At 42.5% G+C, this 20203-nt stretch overlaps 4 protein-coding genes and 1 long non-coding RNA gene across 8 annotated transcripts in view; 2 read left to right on the top strand and 3 right to left on the bottom strand.

Annotated features, from left to right (window-relative positions):
- The window catches only part of LOC126385505 (histone H4-like), a 1313-nt gene extending 1255 nt beyond the window's left edge, over nucleotides 1-58 (bottom strand). Inside the window, exon 1 of the mRNA XM_050037251.1 lies at nucleotides 40-58. Coding sequence (XP_049893208.1) covers nucleotides 40-58 — 19 coding nt within the window. The remainder of the gene's footprint in view (nucleotides 1-39) is intronic.
- Nucleotides 59-8731: 8673 nt separating this feature from the next.
- On the bottom strand, nucleotides 8732-9278 carry LOC126385608 (histone H2A-like). The gene has a single exon (XM_050037417.1). The coding sequence runs from the start codon at nucleotides 9210-9212 to the stop codon at nucleotides 8826-8828; it is 387 nt and encodes a 128-aa protein (XP_049893374.1). The 5' UTR covers nucleotides 9213-9278; the 3' UTR covers nucleotides 8732-8825.
- Nucleotides 9279-9515: 237 nt separating this feature from the next.
- Nucleotides 9516-20203, top strand: part of LOC126385619 (histone H3-like) — a 23322-nt gene continuing 12634 nt past the window's right edge. Inside the window, exon 1 of the mRNA XM_050037428.1 lies at nucleotides 9516-9932. Coding sequence (XP_049893385.1) covers nucleotides 9582-9932 — 351 coding nt within the window. The 5' untranslated portion in view covers nucleotides 9516-9581. The remainder of the gene's footprint in view (nucleotides 9933-20203) is intronic.
- LOC126385620 (uncharacterized) lies at nucleotides 11662-14705 on the top strand. Of its 2 annotated transcripts, XR_007569434.1 has the most exons (6): nucleotides 11662-11741; nucleotides 12224-12328; nucleotides 12446-12541; nucleotides 12643-12854; nucleotides 12933-13143; nucleotides 13369-14705. It is a non-coding gene; the product is annotated as an uncharacterized LOC126385620 (long non-coding RNA). The 2 variants fall into 2 exon arrangements; XR_007569433.1 differs by lacking the exon at nucleotides 12933-13143.
- Nucleotides 14910-18828, bottom strand: LOC126385601 (histone H1-like). Of its 3 annotated transcripts, XM_050037408.1 has the most exons (4): nucleotides 17722-18828; nucleotides 17104-17426; nucleotides 16646-16700; nucleotides 14910-16547 (listed from the first exon to the last, which is right to left on the bottom strand). In XM_050037408.1, the coding sequence occupies exons 1-4, from the start codon at nucleotides 18052-18054 to the stop codon at nucleotides 16464-16466; spliced, it is 795 nt and encodes a 264-aa protein (XP_049893365.1). In that variant the 5' UTR covers nucleotides 18055-18828; the 3' UTR covers nucleotides 14910-16463. The 3 variants fall into 3 exon arrangements, with proteins under 3 accessions (XP_049893365.1, XP_049893364.1, XP_049893366.1); XM_050037407.1 differs by having other exon boundaries at nucleotides 14910-16700; XM_050037409.1 differs by lacking the exon at nucleotides 16646-16700 and having other exon boundaries at nucleotides 17722-18824.

Raw genomic sequence — 20203 nt, 5'->3', positions numbered from 1 at the left:
GGTGTTGGGCAGGAGCAGGAAGGAGGAGGTGGCCCTCACCCGCCTCAGGCTGGGACATACAGGGCTGAACAGCACATTAAGAATAGTTGGTAAACACCCTACAGGTAACTGTAGAAGCTGTAATGAGCAGGAGACAGTGCAACACGTGTTAATGGAATGCAAAGAGTATGAAAGAGAGAGGAGAGTGTTAAAAGCAGGCCTGGAGAAAGAGAAAGTAGGATTCACACTAGGGAATCTGTTACAAAGATCAGACGATATTAATAAACATGTACGAAGATATTTGAGGAAAACTGGTTTAGTTGAGAGGATCTAGATTGGGTTTGGAGGGGGTTCCCCCCTGCCATTTCTTTTTTTTTTTTGTTTTGTTATTTTTGTTTTTTTAATTTACTGCTAGCCTCCTGTTCCACACTCCAGTCCGGTAGGTGGCGGCAATGCGCCTAATAGTAGGATGCCAGCCGCCAATCAAAACCAAAAGAAGAAGAAGAAGAACGGACGAGTAATCCTCTCGCTCTTTGTGTGGAGAAAACGTCTACAACCGCGGCTGTACAACGAGGCTTGCAAACCCGTTAAGGAAGACAAGCAAACTCTAATCATCTCTTATGCACTTCTCATCCCGGTGGTAAGGCGTCTTGAAGTTTGGGCACCTTGTCACAAACCCCGGGATTAAGTCACTCACTAAAGCACTTATCACTATCTGTTCACTTGCTCACCTAACACACGTATTGTTTGCTGTCTTCCACAAGGCAGGGTTTTCTCCCTTTAATGAAATTTAATGAAAATACATCTGATACAGGATATAAATCCTCTACATCAGACTCAAAATACTATCAGCCATACAAGAAAAACAAACACAATATACAGTTCAAAACCTCAATAATACATATCACTTAAATACATATAATATATCCAAGATAATCTCACTTTATCTCAAAAATAATCCAAATCCACAAAAATCATATCCTTGCTTTATAATTAGCCTGCACTACATCCTCTGGAAGCTCATTCCATACTCTTACAGCCCTAAGTGTAAAAAAGTTTTTTCTTTTGTCAGAGTGACACATTTTTGGGATGAGTTTTAAAGAATTTCCTCTTAATTCATACCTATTATTCCAAAAACTGACAACAGGCTCAACTGTGGAGTCATATACTTTGTGGACAAGTTTGTAAACCTCAATCATGTCACCTCTATACCTCCTATAGACAAGAGTTGGTAATTCTAAGTGCCTTAATCTCTTTTCATATGGCATCTCTTTCAGACCTGGGATTAATTTGGTTGCTCTTGTCTGAACTGCTTCAATTTTTTCTATATATTTTGCTTTATAAGGACACCAGACAGAACTAGCAAATTCAAGATGAGATCTCACCAAAGCTTTGTATAATGGTAAAACAATTTCCTTACTTAAATTTGTAAAAGTTCGTTTTATTATCACCACCCTGGAATTCGCTATTTTAATTTTTTCAAAAATGTGTTTTTGAAATTCTAATGAACTGTCAACCACCACACCTATATCCTTTTCCTCTTCTATATGTTGGACAAGCAAGTCTCCAACCACATACTCTACGCAGTTGTCACCCCTTCCTCCAACATGCAGATGCTTACATTTTTCTGGATTTAATGTCAATAACCAGGTATCACACCAATTACTCATACTGTGAAGATCTGCTTGAAGATTAACTGTGTCTGTGTCCTTTGTAATTGTCCTAAATATTTTAGTGTCATCTGCAAAAAGGTATAAATCAGAATGTATCACACTTGATAAATCATTTATATATAGGACAAAGAGAACGGGCCCCAGTACTGAGCCTTGTGGGACTCCTGATGTCACAGGTTTCCAGCCTGACATAACTCCATTCACCCCCACATGTTGTTTCCTATTGTGCAAAAAGTCCTGTATCCAATCTATAACCCTGTCATCTAAACCATAAGATTTTATTTTTGAAAGTAATCTTTTATGGGGAACTTTATCGAAAGCTTTTTGGAAGTCCATATATATACAATCAACTGTCTGCCCTTTATCCAAAGCTGCTGTCCACTTATCCAGAACCGTAAGAAGCTGAAGTGATGTTGATCTCCCAGATATAAATCCATACTGCTTATTACTAAAAAGCCTGTGGGTCTTCATATGATCTACTATATAGTTTCTAATTAATTTTTCCATTGTCTTACAAATTACTGATGTCAGACTAACTGGTCTATAATTTTCTGCCATTGACTTGTTCTCTGGGAGAAGGCTGAAGCTCAGCCTATTTCTAGTGGATACTTCCAAAAATTTAAATCGCAACTGAATATTATAACCCTTTGTGTAGTATATTTAACTCATTATTCTAAGTGTTATCCTTCAATATTTTCCTTTTTTAAATTAAGAACTTTGCCCATTTTATCTATTTTTCTACCTTTTAAATTGGTTTGAATCATTTTTATCCATTTTAAAATAACTAAATTGCAAGTTATTGAAACACACACAGGCACGCACATACAAAATGGCAGCAAAACAATGCTCCAACACAATGACACCAGAACAAAGGCAAGCTGTGTGGTCCAAAGCCTTTAATGGAAAAATAAACTCCACTAAAACCTCTACCAAATTAAAGCCTGCTGATCCACTGAGGCCAACCAAACAAAATCCTCTTGACAATATCAAGCCAAAACCAACTCCTCTTCCCTCTGACCCTCATCCAGCTGCCAACCCAAGCACTGACAACTTTATTGAAGAGGCGCTGCAGACTGTCGAGCAAGGGTCAGCAAGTGCCCCCAAACCACCTTTGATCAGCAGCGCCCAGAGCTCTCAAAATAAACCAGATGAAATCCTGAAAACAATTTTCGGACAAATCCAAACCCTGTTCAGTGATCTCAGTTATCATATTCAACAAACTCCACTTGCTTTATTTGTGCCAGAATTGAAAAGCACACTCACCAAAATGGATATCTTTCTACAAAATGGAAGCAAACCTGCTCCTGCTGTAGCCCATGCCCATCAATCATATGCTCAGGCTGTAACAGCCAATGACGACAGCGGCTTTGAACTGGTTCAAAATCCTAAAAAAAGATACAGACCAAACTCAAGTCCTCAAGCAACGCCACCACCTGAAACAACACAGCAGTCTAACGCTCCCCCACCAATAATCATTGACAACATCAACAGAGCAGTATTTCAAACTGAAAAGGACATTGCCAAAGAAATAATGTGCTGTAAACCAACAATATCACTCCATAAGTTGGTTAACCTGCAGCGGGGAGGGCTGCTGGTTTTCCCAAAAGACCCCAAATCAATGAACCAGCTCCTAGCACCATGGCCTGAAAAAGCTTTTCAAAGCTCCAACCTCAGCGTGAAGCTGGAAAACCGCCAAGGCAGGACAGGACCACAACAAACCGACAGGCAAATCATCATTAAAGGACCATCACTCAACATCACCGTCGACCAAATCAAAGAGGAACTTAATAACCAAGGCATTGAGATACTGAGAGCCCACCGCATCATCAGCAGGAGAACAGAGAGCCCTACCACCTTTATCAGGGTCTCCTTGACTAACCCTGATGATGCCACTAAACTTCTAAGGGAAGGATTTTTCCTGGACTTTTTCCACTATCGGGTCGAAAAAGCACACACTGCTCCGAACATCAAACAGTGTTTCAACTGCCAGGGGTTTAACCACACAGCCCCACAGTGCAGACACAAATCTAAATGTGTCAGACGTGGAGAAGAACACTCACACAAAACATGTGACAAAGCCAAACATGAAACAAAATGTGCTAACTGTGGTGGTAATCATTCTGCGGCTTCCAAGCAATGTCCAACATATTTATCCCAGATCCGGCCCCCCCATGCCCGGACCCAGTCTCTCTCTCAACTCCACTCAGGTCACAAAACCACCAGACCCCTAGCACAACGCACCACCCTCCAAGATGACCTGAAGACCTTGTGCCAGGACGGAAAACAATTTGAAGTCATCTGGAAATGTCTGGAAAAACACTTCCAATAAAAAGTTAAAGAAAGAGAAAGAAAAAAAAATGGGCCAATTAACATTTTTCATATTAACATAAGAGGCATAAGATCAAACAGAGAAGAGCTGCTGCACATTCTACAGGAAAAAGACGTGCATGTAGCTTCAGTAAACGAAACATTCCTCTCCCCCCACATCGATTTCTCTCTACCTGGATATGACATCATAAGAAGTGACAGACCTCAGGGAAAAGGTGGAGGAGTGGCTCTGCTTATTAAAAGACCAGTTGTTTATCATGAAACTACAATCTCATTGAGTCCTGAACAAGCCCAGAATAATGAATTTGTTACTGCTAGAGTTAAGCTCTCTTCAAACTCCAGCATGCTCCTCATGTCAGTTTATTGTCCACCTGGTGTCACTCCATCTCCACATCTCTTTCAAGAAACCCTCCTAAAAGAAAAGACAGTTGTAATAATGGGAGATTTTAATGCCAAACATTCATCTTTCAATAACAAAACTACAATCCAGTCAGGTATTATACTAAACAACATAACTGAACAGTTTGACCTTGTCCTCTTAAACAGTGATGAACCAACACACTATTCCCCCTCTTACAACTCAGTGGATATTCTGGATCTTTGCCTCGTCACCCCAGACCCCAGTTTTCTGTGTGTCCAGATATTGGCAGCGACCACCTTCCAATAATCATCTCATTCAACCTGAAGGCTCAAGCTGCTGCAAGAAAACTAAAATACGATTATAAAACAGCAAACTGGGAGACATTTAAACATTCCACCACCAACCTGAGTAATAATCTCCTTCCTTGTGAGCTCTTTTTCTGGGACAAATCCTCCTCACAGCCCGGGAAAACACAATAAATCTCAAAGGAGTTCAAAAGGGTGCAAAGAATCTTCCACCTTCACTGATACACCTGATAAAAACAAAAAGGAAACTAAGAAGAGAGTTCATGAAAACAAGATCTCCAGAGATTAAACAAAGAGCTAATCAATTACAAACACAAATACGGAGAGAAATAAGGAAGGAGAGAGAAAGAACATGGGACAGGTTTTACACAGACCTAAATAATGACCCGAACCCAAAAACATTCTGGCAAAAAATTCACCAAATAAATGGAAAGAAAAACAACACTAAAGTCTCAGTATTAAGAAATAATGACAAGATTATTGAAGAAGAAAAAGAAAAGGCCAATGTTTTTAAAGAGCACCTGAAGAACGTCCATTCATGCCCAGAGGACCCTTTATTCGATCCAGAGTGGAAAGAGATTGTAGAGCGGCAGGTCAGTCTGCCTACACATCTACCCATAAGAGCAAACATAGACACCAATAACCCTCTGATTAAAGCTGTCACAATAACCGAACTCCAAGAGCATTTCAAGAAACTCAAAGTTAAAGCCCCGGGGGAAGATGGTGTAGACAATAGACTCATCAAAGAATCAGCAATAGAATATCTGGCTCAACTTGCAGACCTCTTCACAATCTGCCTCCATATTGGTTACTTCCCTAAGCCCTGGAAATCAGCTCTGGTCACCATGATCCCCAAACCACACAAAGACCCTCACCTGGCAGCCAACTATAGACCCATCAGCCTCCTGAGTACTCTGGGCAAACTACTGGAGAGAGTGCTGGCTGACAGGCTTCAAAGACATTTTGATACTCTAGGAGTTTTGGGGGTCCACCAGGCAGGATTTAGGAGGGAAAGAAGTAACTGATAACATCCTGAGGCTGGCAGAGGATGTACAGCGTGGCTTTAATAAAAAATAAGTGACGATTGGAGTCTTCTTTGATATTGAGAAGGCATTCGATAAAATGTGGCATGATGGATTTGTATACAGGTTGCTGGATCAGAATCTAAAACTCCCACAACAAATGGTGGTGCTTTTAAACAGTTTTTTAAATGACAGAGAAATCACAGTCAAAGTTGGAACCTCAATATCTTCCAGATTCAGCCCAGAAGCCGGTGTGCCCCAAGGCTCAGCCCTCAGTCCTCTACTGTTTTTACTGTATATTTGTGACATATATTATCCACCTAGAGGAAAGGGACAGGTCTCGCAGTTCGCAGACGACCTCTGCTATTGGGCCACTGCAAAGAATATAAAATATGCTGCCAAAAAGCTACAGGTGTGCATCACAGAGATGGAAGGCTGGGCAAACATGTGGAGAGCGAAACTGAATCCTACAAAAACACAATGTGTAATATTCACCAGACACCCACACAAAAACCACCAAATAAACCTCAAGCTGTATGGAAGAACTCTTCAGGTCACACCAACAGCTAAATTTCTAGGAGTTACCTTCCAACAAAACATGCAGTGGATAAATTTCTAGGAGTTACCTTCCAACAAAACATGCAGTGGACAGCACATATTGCTGACATGGAAAACAAGGCCAGACGAAGGTTGAAAGTGCTCTGCAGAAAAGAAGGAGGAGCAAATCCAGAAACGGCTTCAAGGGTGTACCAGTCTTATATTCGACCTCTGTTCGAATATGCAGCGCCTGCCTGGTGTAATGTAGGGGCAGCACAACTAAAGAAACTCCAGACCATACAAAACATTGCAATAAAAATGTGCTACAGAATCCCCAAATACACAAGCAACAAATACACCCACCTTATCTCTGGCTTCATGACACTGCAAGAACGAATGGTCTATCTGGGAAAAAAGTATCTTCACAGGGCTGAAACAAATCCATCACTCCAACCAATCATTGAGGAAGAAAGAACAAACCCACCCAGATTCATTTGCACCACTCCCCTGTCTGTTCTCCTGAAACACAATATAGAAACCACAACACATTTTAGATATTTAAAGGATTTTGCTCTTACTTTTCTTTATTGTTTTATCTCTTTATTGTTCTATTTGATTATTTTAATTATTGATTTTAAGATGGGGCAACTGAAAAGTTCCTAGACTTTGTTTTATAGTTTTTTACAGATGTGTCCTATTGTTATTGATATTCTGCAGTCTTGTATATAGTTTTTTTTTTGTTTTGTTTTTTGTTTTTTAACTAGTCAGGGTTAAAGGAAAATAAAGGGAAAAAATGGGGAAAAAAGAAAAAAGAAAAGGAAAAAAAAGATGAAAATTATTTTTATATTGCATGGTGAGCAGAGTGAACAGATTGTGATGTCGTCATGGTGATTGATTAACCCCTTTACTCTCCTTTCCCCTCCCCACTCCCATGGAGCAACCGGGACTGAAGAGGACGGCTGTCCTGAACGGTCCCTACAAGTGCCAAGATCTTCTGTCTGTATAGAAGCAGGAAATCACCACTCTACTGTGAATAGATGACTCATCTATCAGCCCCAGTTTCTCCCTCCTGATGTGAAAATTCTCTCACAATGAAAACAGGCTCATAAACACAAGTGACAGCGCTCCTCAGCTGGTAAACTGCATTTGTGGGTTGTATCAAACCATTAGAGTCATAGCAGGATATGTAACTGTACAGTCAACTTCAATCTTTATATCCTGAAGTCAACTGGATTTCTCTCCAGATGACACTTGATGTTGGCTGCTGTTACAGTTTTCATCACTTATCATAAACTTGTTAAGTTTAGTTAAATATAAATTAAATTTAACTGAGTTATCTGTATCTCACATATTCAACAACCACCAACAGGTAGAAGTGCACTTCAGTTATTTTCCACCTGCAAAGTCGGGTCTTTCTGGAATAATTCTCTAGATAAGTGAGATTGTGCTGTAAAGATGAACAGCAGGTATCAGCAGAAGACACATAGTTATAGATCAACACATGACAGACTCAATAAAGTGGAAGAGCAGCTCACTGGGAAGTATGAAAATATTAATTAGGGACATAATATGGATATCAAAATAAAGTTTTGCCCCCGATCACAAATATCTTCAGTGACACAGCTGAGAGCTGCTGTTCATCCTCTGGATGTCGGTCCATTCAAAAACATTGAGGAGGAAACCAGACCTGTGTTCTGTGTTATCTGAGTGAGGTGGAAAATAAAGTTAATTTTCCATGAAGTGATTCAACAAAAGCCAGAAATATTTTGATTGAAATGTTTGTGTTTCAGTTTTAAAACGTGTATCAGGGCTTGTTAATGAAGGACAACAGAGTTTTTGTATTTATATCAGAATAAAGTGTATTGTTGTTAGAGTTGTGACGGTCACGAAAGAACCGAATCTTTTGAACGGCTCATTAACATGAACGATGGGAACAGAGTCGCAGTTGGGAGCCGTTCGTGTTTTTTTTGTTTGTTTGTTTGTTTTTTAATCGCTGTGTTTCATACAGATGCACACACAAGCTCCTCCTTTGCTCCTCCACTGAGTGAGATGGAGAACAGGCACAAGGGGAGGAGCGCAGCAGAGTACACATGCGGTGCTTATTTGATATGCAAATATCGCATGACATCATCTAAGTTGTGCACACTGCCTTCATGTGAGTGCCTCAGTAAAAAAGCCTGCATAGTTTATTGTGTATTTATAAGTTTTTAGGTGTTGCATGAATAACATAAGTCAAGGTAGCTTTATTTACACACACACACACACACTTTATACAAAGTATAAATCCAAAATAGTGATCTCACTGTCAAAGCAGAGGGATATGGCGCCACCTTGTCGAATATTTACAATGAATCCAGATCAGACTTTATAATCTAGTCCACATGTCAAATGAAGTTATAATCAATATTTCAGAATAATTCAAACTCAGATGTCCCACCAATATTGGTGGGATATCTGACTTTCCCTTTTATTGCTGAAATGTTGTAAATTCCCCAGCTTGTGGAAATGAATGAATTATTATGTTATTATATGAGGAACCGAGGTCTTTGTGAGGTGAGTGTTTGGCTCTTAAAAGAGCCTTTTTGGGGTGTGGTTTCCAGCAGTGAGCGGGTGTCCAGGTTTACTTGGCCTTGGCGGCCTTCTCGGTCTTCTTGGGCAGCAGGACAGCCTGGATGTTGGGCAGCACGCCGCCCTGAGCGATGGTGACTTTGCCCAGCAGCTTGTTGAGCTCCTCGTCGTTGCGGACAGCCAGCTGCAGGTGACGGGGGATGATCCTGGTCTTCTTGTTGTCGCGGGCGGCGTTTCCAGCCAGCTCCAGGATCTCAGCGGTCAGATACTCCAGCACCGCCGCCAGGTACACGGGGGCTCCGGCACCGACACGCTCCGCATAGTTTCCTTTACGCAGCAGCCTGTGAACACGGCCGACTGGGAACTGAAGCCCGGCACGAGAGGAGCGGGTCTTTGCCTTGGCTCTGACTTTACCGGTGGTTTTCCCGCGACCAGACATGTTGCGATGTTTCCTAGAGTTGAGACTCAGAGACAATGCTGCACCTACAGCAGAAAGCCTCCTTTATATGTCCGGGACGGCTCCTGTCAGACCAACCAGGAAAGAGGCTTCCAGCAGAGCAGCAGAGGGCGGCACACTCTGCACTTTGGCGGACATTTTTCAACCGACTTTGGGCCAATGAGCGGCGCAGATTCAGGCGGGGGGTCGCTGCCGAGGCGGTGCTGAGCTCAGTTGAAGAGCCGCTCACCAATGAGGAGCCGGAGGTGTGAAACAGCGTCAGCACGTCACAGCCGGTCCCACAGTTTAAGAGCCGCGTGTCTCTCGGTGTTTCCTACATGTTTCTCGAGAGCAGAGAAGTAATAAGAAGTCATGGCAAGAACCAAGCAGACCGCCCGTAAGTCCACCGGAGGCAAAGCCCCCAGGAAGCAGCTGGCCACCAAGGCTGCCCGTAAGAGCGCCCCGGCCACCGGCGGCGTGAAGAAGCCTCACCGTTACAGGCCCGGTACCGTGGCTCTGAGAGAGATCCGCCGCTACCAGAAGTCCACCGAGCTGCTGATCCGCAAGCTGCCCTTCCAGCGGCTGGTGAGGGAGATCGCTCAGGACTTCAAGACCGACCTGCGCTTCCAGAGCTCCGCCGTCATGGCTCTGCAGGAGTCCAGCGAGGCTTACCTGGTGGGTCTCTTCGAGGACACCAACCTGTGCGCCATCCACGCCAAGAGGGTCACCATCATGCCCAAAGACATCCAGCTGGCCCGCAGGATCCGCGGGGAGAGGGCTTAAACTCACCCGACTACACTTAACACACCACGGCTCTTTTAAGAGCCACCTCACTCTCAGCTCAAGAGCTCCTTCCTGCTGATGACACATGTTTAACATCACTGACAACATATCAATTAATCATTTTAGATAGATAGATAGATAATTTCATCATAGGCTATATTATTTTATCTACTCTTAACTACAATGGGCCCTCCTAGTGAACAGCACAAGGAGAGGCACTACTTTGTGGGTTAGTAAATTTTTTTCCTGATTAACCCAAATCATTAACTTGGTCAAGTTAGATATAAATTCCCTTTCAGTCTGTTGTTGTAAATAAAGTATTACCAAAATTAGAGATTGTTTGTTTTCACATTAATCCTATTTATGACGTCAAATGCCATCATATTATATCAAAAGAACTTTTTACATTGTATTTTCCTGTATAGTCTTTCCTTCTTAAAGTGTGAAATTAAAACTTTTGTTTCAACTTAATATTTTTCTTGTTATTACAATTCCCTTTCCATCCATTATGTCTCATGTCATTTTGCAGAAGATGATTTGGGTTTTTCAAGCTCTCAGCTTAATCCTGTGACCCTTGTGAGGGGTCTCCTGCATTGGTCAGGTACCACTACACAAAACTATAATATATCACAAACACAGGACTTTTTTCTCTCACCAGAACAAGTTATATTTTACGTTCCTCCATCAGTTAATCCAAATTTCTGCTCACATCAACTTTTGAATGCAGGGTAATATTGGTTGTACTGACACTTCTACTGACATAGGGGCATGGAGACTTCTGACACCTATGTTTCATAGAGGTAAAATGAGCACCCAGTCTGTGTAAGACACTTCATGTTTTTTCTTCAGTTTCAGTTTGTTAGACATCTGTACATGCCCCCTTTGAAAGATGACAGAACCAGCCTCTCATCCAGAGGCATTTGTCAACATTTGTCCCTGCTGACTTGGACCTTAGATTTTCTGTGATATTGCCATCTTTGTTGAATTTGGACGAGGTGAGGCTTCATACTTTGGTCTTACTTCGGGTCATCTGCTGCATCTTTTCCAAGAAAATATTTAGGTGATGATATTCACCATTAAACAGGAAGGTGTAACTTCCATGTTACTTGTCCAATCTTCCCCAAATGTCTCTTGTTTAAGGCTCCAGGCCTGAAGGCATCAACATGCCCTCTACCCTCTATCAGATCATAGAACAATATGTGAACATTATCTCTGCAAAGGTTGATTCTGATAAAGTGAAGTAGAAGAAAATTAGAGAGGTTTTAATAGGGGTCTCCAAAATTGCCATTATGGCACAGTTTGGCACCATGTGTGACATTTGATTTCTCATTTAAATCACTAATGGTTTTCAATAAATCCAACATATTTCCCATTCCATAAATGACCCCACAAAGCAACTGAATGTTGAATCCATGGAGCAGATTAACCTTTCGGTGCTTCGGAGGCTCCATCTCCGCAACAGACGGGTCGATTTGAGTGAATGACACCTCATTCAATTCGTTAGAGCCAATAAAATGACGCTATACCCACCAAGAAGAGATTGACAGCACTGTCAGCCAATGAGAATCATCAGAACGCCGCTGTGGGGGAGGTACAGGCTGCTGTTTGCGCAAATTGTAATGCTTCCCCCGGGTCCTAAACTCCAACAGAAACGTCCGGACTCATTTGAATGTAACACAACATGTCGGTTTACCAGCATGCACCGTGTTTTACCGGCAGAATAAACTTTTCATGGCAAAAACAACAAAGGTGAGAGAAATTTTACAACTATAGCTCGGCGAAATGATTTGTTGTTGTTCTTTGGCCTCTATCTCTCAGATGCTTTGGTGTAGCGTGCTTTGGCGGACATGTTCGGAAACTGTGGAATGTCTGCTTTCATTTGAGCTGTATGCTGTGTGTGTGCCGTAGAGGTAGAGCCAGAAATATGGCGGGTGGGTTGACGCATCAGTGCTGTATGGTGGCTGTACCACATGGTTCAGTTCTTGGCGCAAGGTTTTGACAGCAATATAAATCCCACAGGCTGAAATGTGTGGTTGTGATAGGACAGTTTTGGTCAGTTGAGAGAAGGATAGTTGCTAGGATGGAGCCAGCGAGGGAGAGGAGGATTTCCCTGTGTGGGAAGACTTTGATTTGATTACTCCCAATAACATAAGCTAATTATATAATTACAGATGCATTAAGTCTGCTTATCGAGAACTGTATTTTTCACTATTTCTTCTTTTATTTAAAAGGTGAGGTGTTTGTGTCCCAAGGATATAATAACACTTCATCCATGCCAAGGCATTTCCATGCCTTGTGTGAGAATAAGGAGGGAACTGGAGGTGCACCCAGACAAGGTAAGTCATTAAAATATTACAAGTATACTGTCACAATTTTATTATGTTGACGTTTGTTTATTGTGCAAATGAAAGACAAGTAACTAACTGTATTTACATATATTTTCTTTTATCCAGCCACCAGAAAACAAGAGCTGTATGAGGCTTCATCTCCATGATAGGGAAGCATTTGTGTCCAAACTGGATCCTACCTATGTTCTCCCCACAAGGCAGGTGTGTATGGGTGCATGCATAAAGCAAAGGTGTACTTTCATTGTTCATCTGACAATTCAGCACTGTTGTTTTTTTTGTTGTTGTTGTTTTTCCCCCTTTAGACTGTAGAGGCCATGGCGGAGGCCAAATATGACGCAGCTAAGGAGAAGGCTAAAGTGCAGAAGGTGGCTGCAGTTAGCCTTACGTCTGACATGTGGACACACATTAACATGGATGCCTACCTGGCTGTTACCTGCCATAATTAGGTCGGCTCAAACCCCAGAACTATCAGATCAGGCATCAGTATCACAGGATGTTCAACCTGTAACCCAAGGTAATGTATTATTTTTGGTTTTGGGGTCAATTATGATAATTAAAACACTCACTAACATGATCTGTGTGTTCTTCTCAGGTAACAAACTGTGGCATCATCTAGGCAACACTGCCATGTAAACAAGAGAACACAAGATTGTAACTGCAGATGTTACTGTGGAGATACAGTGTTACCTGTCCGAACTACTGATGTTACACTCGAGCCAGTTCGCTCGACACAGTGTCGATCTTTTGAAGCGAAGTGTTCCGAGACAGTTTATCGATACCTGATTCGGCACGTCCACAATCAGGTGACTACTGTGAGCAAGGCCTTGTTACGTTATATCACGTGTTGCCCTGCTTCGCGGGAATTTCGAAGGGGTTGGGCATTTCAATATGTCAAGGCTTTAAAAAGGGTTCTGATTCACTGCTCAAACAGTGAATAGCTATATGTATGTCAACATATAGCTGTAAAACTGAAAAACAACTGAAATGTATACTTTTAAATAATAATGTTTGCATACTTTCATTGTAAGGTCGGCAAGCTGAGTTGGACAAGGCACTGGTTGACATGGCTGTGCTTGACACTCAACCATTTAAAGTGGTGGAGGACAAAGGCTTCAGGGCACTCGTACAGAAGCTGGACCCAACCTACATCTTGCCTATTCACCAGGCCTTACAAGCTGTGGTGGAGAAAAGGTATAAGAGGCTGAAGAGAAGGCAAAGCAGGAACTGGAGAAAGCACATCTGTAAGCTTAACTGCAGACATGTGGACCTCCATGAACATGGATGCCCATCTTGGGGTCAAGTGTTTTGCTTGGTGTAGGACATTTCATACAGTCCCACACAGCAGAACATTTGAGGGATGCCATGGAGCTGCAGATAAATCAGTGGAGCTTGAGAGAGAGAAAGTGCACTGTTTAATCACAGACAATGCATCCAATATGATCCTTTGTGCCAAACTGTTGGCTGTCAGAAATGTGCCATGTTTAGCCCACAGTTTCAGTCTTATTGTGAAGAAGGTACTGGATCAAACTCCTCCACTGGCTGACATCAGAACAAGAGGCCGAAGAATTGTCGCATTTTTTGGGACAAGCACAAAAGCAAAGAAGAAACTCACAGAGATGCACACTCAGCTGCAGAAGCCAGTTCACAAACTGATTCAAGAAGTTGAAACCAGATGGAACTCCACATACTTGATGTTGCAAAGACTATATGAACAACGAGAACCAGTTGGTGCAGCAGTGGCACACCTCACCACAGTCTGAAATACAAGTACAAAGCAATATGTGACAGGCAGTCCTAAGGCTTGTTCAGGTCCTCCACTTAGATGCAGTTCTGAAGTACAGCCAGCAGATGTCACTCTTTCGACTGTATGAAATGCTTCGAAGCAGTGTGTCATTGATGAAGCAGTTGTGTCAAAGTGGTTCACTGCTTCATGAAGCTTCGATTTCACCATCACTAGTCCGAACCAAATATTGGAAGATTGCAGGACCCACTGGAGTACTGGGACAGGCAGAAACTGATATACCCACATTTATACAGCCTTGCTGTAGGCTTTGTGTACACCAGCATCATCTGTGCCATGTGAGGGTGTTTTCGAAGGCTGGAGAAGTTGTATAAAAAAAAAAAAGAAATTGCCTAAACCCAAACTATTGTTTCTTAATAAGAATGAATGGAACCTCGCCTGTACTGTACATCACTGTGAAAGTTACACAAGCACATTCACTGTCGTCTGCCTGCTTAAACTAATGCCAATTTTCAGAAGTGATACAGAACACGAATATTACCCCTCCTGCCATTATTATATTATATATCATGACAATACACCACAATTAAATTTTTCGCCAAATGATTAGTTTGCATTCACAAAACAACTACAGTTTATTATAAATGTATGTGATACAGAATAGTCATAATATGCTGACTAGAAAATACATTAGTGATATAAACAAATTATTGAATTATCTTCAAAGTATCTTAAAGTTTATATAAAATAGAACATAACTGCTCTTTCGCTTTTGATTTTTTTTTTTTAAATAAACTTTATTTAATTTCAAATACAAGTACAGACAGAATTTATCAGCATACAAATTAGATAAGACAATACATGACAACAATACAACCAAAAGGATGGGAAGTGTCCTTTAGTCAGAGTTACAGTTCCAAGAGGTGCCAGGGGAGGCACTTAGATTTGTCCATTGTTTTCCTCCTCCGGAGGTCTGTGAGTACCTGCCTCACGACCATGTTGCTGTCTATGACAGTCTGATATAGAGTCATGGCACATCTTGTTTTCCATATTTTAACACAAACTACACTGATGATCATTTGAAACAGCTCTTTGTGTTTCGGGGGCATCTTCTCATCCAAAAGTCCATACATAACAGATTTGTAGCATATTTTAAAATTCACACCCAGACCTTTTAAAATGCTCCACACCTCTTGGGCTCTGTAACAGTTCATTAGCAGATGTTCTTGAGTTTCAGGCTCAGAGCAGTTGATCATTGGACATATTTTGGTGGTAACGTAACAACTCCATGAAACAACTGCTCTCACTGGGAGTCTGCCCACTGATGTCAGCCATCTGTTGTCTCTGATGCTCTCTGACATGGATTTATATTTTTTAATATATTTATCACTTCATTGCTATAATTATCAGATATGTGTTTATATTTTATAAGGCCTCCATATTTATAATCATTAATTGTATTAAAAATATGTTTGCTGGATGAACTACACCAATCAATATTTAAATGTTGGTGTTCCATTAGATAATCAGCATATAATAATTTATAATATGGGCCAGTTCTGTCTCTCCCTCTCCTTTCTCTCCACAGTGATCTGTTCCCTATCCAGAGAGCGTTTCTGAGGAATGCAGCAGATACATTTCTAACAAAAGCGACCTTTAATTTAATGCCCAGATCCACAGCCCCCAAAACCCCCATATTCCTTACCTTTATACATTATTTCTCTTTTAGTGACCTCTCTGGTTGTACCCCACACTAGATTAACACACTGTTTATTTAATTTCATAATCATTTTCTCTGACGGAGGAAAGATGTTAGCCAGAAAGACGAGTTTGGACAGGATGAAAGTTTAAATGATGTTGATTCTGGTTTTATAACTGGTATATATAACTGGTTTATAATGGTTTTCCCATTTTTTTACTTCTTCTTTGGTTTCAGTCAATTTTTGCTCCCAGTTTCTTTCACTACAAACACTACTACAGAATGTTATACCCAAAATTTTTATTTTGTGGTTAATTTGAACATTAATGTTCGGTTTATCCCTCTCGTCTCCTATCCAAACTCCCTCTGTTTTACTATGATTCAACTTAGCACCAGATGCTAGTTCATACAGATTTAAATGATTTGTTAGAACATCCATTTCCAATTGGTTCTTTATAATAACAGTGACGACATCAGCGTAAGTAATTGCTGTAAACATGGGCACGTGACCCACACATGTACCAGAGATTAAACTTTCAGAGTTGATTATTTTGATTAAAGGGCTTATAGCCAAAATGTACAAGGCAGCATTAAGAGGGCAGCCCTGTCTGACCCCTCTCTCGACCTCGCTTTTGACGGTGGTTTCAGACAATCACAGCTGCACAGTTCTGTACAGTCGAGTGTCACCGAACGCAGAAGGGTCTAATTACAGCCACGATGTAAAGAGGCTGTGCTGTTGCTCGCACAGGATTGGTCAGTCCCTGAAGCTGGTGAACATCACAGTGAGTGGTTGGGGGAGAAAGGAGAGAGAAAATACAGTTAATGTTGAGTTTAATATATTATGTTGAGATTTCAATACACTTACTGATATAAAAGATGGAGCTGCTGCCACTTCTTTCCAGTGTAGCTGCTCATATTTACTGGAACAGGAAAGAACTTGTTTATTTTGAATATGTCGTAAGTTAACTCCTACAGTAGCATAGATCATCAAAGAGATCAAGAGTAATGACAAGAGGATGTTATCAGGAGAAATTAGACTGGAGGCAAAATATATGGCTGGCCCACCATAGAGGATATATGATACGGTTTATTACCTGTCTCTCTGATGTCTCATCAACTGTTATTTTAAGCATTTTACCTACTTTGTTGAGTGAAACCTTTGCAGTGATTTGGTGTATTATTACTATGCTTGTCTTCATGATCTCCATTTTAAATACAACTCTGTGTGCAGATATTAATAATACAATAGAAAACAATGCTCTTAATGATGATGTGGGTGGCTCTTAAAAGAGCCTTTGTTGAGAGTGATGACAGACAGCTCACTTCTTCTTGGGTGCTGCTTTCTTGGCAGGCTTCTTGGCGGCAACTTTCTTAGGTGCCTTCTTGGCCACCTTAGGTTTAGCGGGGGACTTTGCAGGCTTCTTTGCGGGCTTTGCAGGGCTCTTGGTGTTCTTGGTTACTTTCTTGGCCGCTGCGGGTTTCGTGGCCTTCTTGGCGGCTTTCTTCGGGGAAGCTGCCTTCTTGGCTGCCACAGTCTTCTTGGCCGCTGCAGATTTCTTGGCTGCGGGCTTCTTGGCGGCTGCAGGCTTCTTGGCGGCTGCGGGCTTCCTAGCTTTAATAGCTTTCTTGGCCGCTGGCTTCTTGGCCTTGGGGNTCTTTGCGGGCTTTGCAGGGCTCTTGGTGTTCTTGGTTGCTTTCTTGGCCGCTGCGGGTTTCGTGGCCTTCTTGGCGGCTTTCTTCGGGGAAGCTGCCTTCTTGGCTGCCGCAGTCTTCTTGGCCGCTGCAGGTTTCTTGGCTGCGGGCTTCTTGGCGGCTGCGGGCCGCTGCAGGTTTCTTGGCTGCGGGCTTCTTGGCGGCTGCGGGCTTCTTGGCGGCTGCGGGCTTCTTGGCGGCTGCGGGCTTCCTGGCTTTAACAGTTTTCTTGGCCGCTGGCTTCTTGGCCTTGGGTGCGTCTGCCTTCTTGCTCATCTTGAAGGAGCCGGAGGCCCCGGTCCCCTTGACCTGAACCAGGGTCCCCTTCGCCACCAGCTTTTTGATGGCGACCTTGATGCGGGCCTTGTTCTTGTCCACATCGTAGCCGCCGGCAGCCAGAGCCTTCTTCATGGCGGCCGTAGACACGCCGCCTCGCTCCTTGGATGCGGCCACAGCTTTAATGATCAGATCGCTGACGCTGGGACCGCTCCTCTTCGGTGCGGTGGACTTCTTCTTGGCTGGTTTAGCCGCTTTGGGCGGCGCAGCGGCGGCTGGAGCTGGAGCTGGAGCTACTTCTGCCATCTTCTATTACAGTAGTTGTATTCTCACTGAGGACAAGACGAGAGTGTGACTGGACTGTTGGAGAACTCCGAGCAGGAGGCTGTCCTTAAACACATCATGAGAACCGTGGAGACTCAAGCCAGCCCGTGGCTCCTCCGTGCAGTGTGGATGCCGTGCAACTTGTGTTTTCTCTGGACTGCTAAAAGAGTCCAAACTAAATGTGTGAGAGGTGCTGAAGGCTGACAGTGAAGGGGCCGATAGCGGACTTGTGTCTCTTCATATTCAAGTCATGTAGAGCTCTGATGCTCTCTGCATTTTGTCTGTGGAGCCTCCAAACCTCACCTATTGCCGCCGTGGCCAGCGCTGCTCGGCGGCTTTTCCCACTCATTTCTCTCCTAAAATGATTTCAAATGCATCACAGCTCCATCAAAAGCCGTTTTCCAGCTGGCCCACATGTTTGTTCAGGGACTCCGTGTAAAAACAAGCATGTGCTGTTGATGACTTTGGAATAAAGTCACGTTTTTGTGGTGGCAGCAAACACGCTGTTGATGGCCGAGGCTCATGGTGCAGTTTAGCCAGACTTCCCATCAGAGCTGCTGCTGTGACTCCTTTAGATTGAAATAGTTCATAACTTTGTCCTATTAATGATCAAACACACTGACAAATACATGTCAGCTGTCTGTGGAAGCAGGAAGTGACTTTAAATGTTACACTGACACTGTTTCAGTTCCATCATGATCACATGAACATTATGGATGGACAGATCATTGTAGGCTAATAGTGCAGAGAGTTGTGATGGAGAAGAAGTTTCACCTCTTACCACTTTGAGAAACATTCTAGATCTAATTTATCAAGTGCACAAAAAGTTAAGTTCACAGTATCAGATTATGTGCACTAGATGGTGACAACTATATATTTTAAATTGTTTACTTGAGCATCAGACACAAACAAGACACAGAGGATTTAACTGGCCCACAGTTCACACTTTATGTTATGTATGTACAACATATTGTGAAACATACCAAGCCTTTAACATCATCCTTTTTCCTCCAAAATCACATTTCTTTTCAAAATAAACATTTAACAGTTTTACTTTACTAAACTCCTTTTATTTATTTTTTGTTATTCTTCTATTAGCATTTTCTTGTCAACAACTTATACAAAGAAAATGTACCATGTCAACGTCATCCATAGCAAAGTATTAATTACTTCTAATTACTGCACTGCTCTCACACTTTAATCTAATCACCTTACATTGCAATACCTGCGCTGTCAACCACAAATATGTACTAACATCACAAACATATTACTGTGACAGCTCTCTGTAGTGATCCTGGTACGATCATTTCACTGCAGTGTGTTTATTTTTTTTTGTACCTATTTTTTTTTTTTATCAGTGTGTGTATCTGTGTGTCTGTATGTGTTGTGTAAAAAGCTACTGGGTGCCTTAATTTCCTCGGGATTAATAAAGTATCATCTATCTATTAAAATTGTGTTTTGAGACGTCATTTAAAAAACAAATGTAGAAATGTAATGTTCTTGTTGTTCAAAGTGACTCCTGACTGGATGGTTTTGAAACAAAAGAAAACTGTATTTCACGGTTCTGATCCTTGCAGCAGCCCAGCAGCAGAAACATGAGTCACATCCGGGGAAAGTTTCTACACTGCATGAGGCTCTGAATATCAGCCAGTGGCAGAGTGGGGACAGCACACTGTATTTGCATGCGGTTTCATTTATATAGCAGCGCTCCGACCCGTCAGCACATACTCTTCGGTTAACAGCAGAGCTACAACATGCCTGAAACTACAGTCAAAGCGCCCAAGAAGGGCTCAAAGAAAGGCGCCACAAAGAACGTCAGCAAGAGCGGCAATAAGAAGAGGAGGACCAAGAGGAGGGAGAGCTACGCCATCTACGTGTACAAGGTGCTGAAGCAGGTCCACCCCGACACCGGCATCTCCTCCAAGGCCATGGGCATCATGAACTCGTTTGTCAGCGACATCTTTGAGCGCATCGCCGGTGAGGCCTCCCGTCTGGCTCACTACAACAAGCGCTCCACCATCACTTCCAGGGAGATCCAGACCGCCGTCCGCCTGCTGCTGCCCGGTGAGCTGGCCAAGCACGCCGTGTCTGAGGGCACCAAGGCCGTCACCAAGTACACCAGCTCCAAGTA

The sequence above is a fragment of the Epinephelus moara genome, chromosome 24, assembly GCF_006386435.1.
Source record: "Epinephelus moara isolate mb chromosome 24, YSFRI_EMoa_1.0, whole genome shotgun sequence".
Lineage (NCBI taxonomy): Eukaryota > Metazoa > Chordata > Actinopteri > Perciformes > Serranidae > Epinephelus > Epinephelus moara.
Note: the sequence above shows the minus strand (reverse complement) of the source record. Positions and strands in the feature narration are given on the sequence as shown.

Coding starts and splice junctions, on each gene's coding strand:
- LOC126385608 (XM_050037417.1), bottom strand. CDS start 9,212: ATGTCTGGTCGCGGGAAAACCACCGGTAAAGTCAGAGCCAAGGCAAAG.
- LOC126385601 (XM_050037407.1), bottom strand. CDS start 18,054: ATGGCAGAAGTAGCTCCAGCTCCAGCTCCAGCCGCCGCTGCGCCGCCC. Junction 16,701..17,103: donor AAAGCAGCACCCAAGAAGAA/GTGAGCTGTCTG, acceptor TTCCTGTTCCAG/TAAATATGAGCAGCTACACT.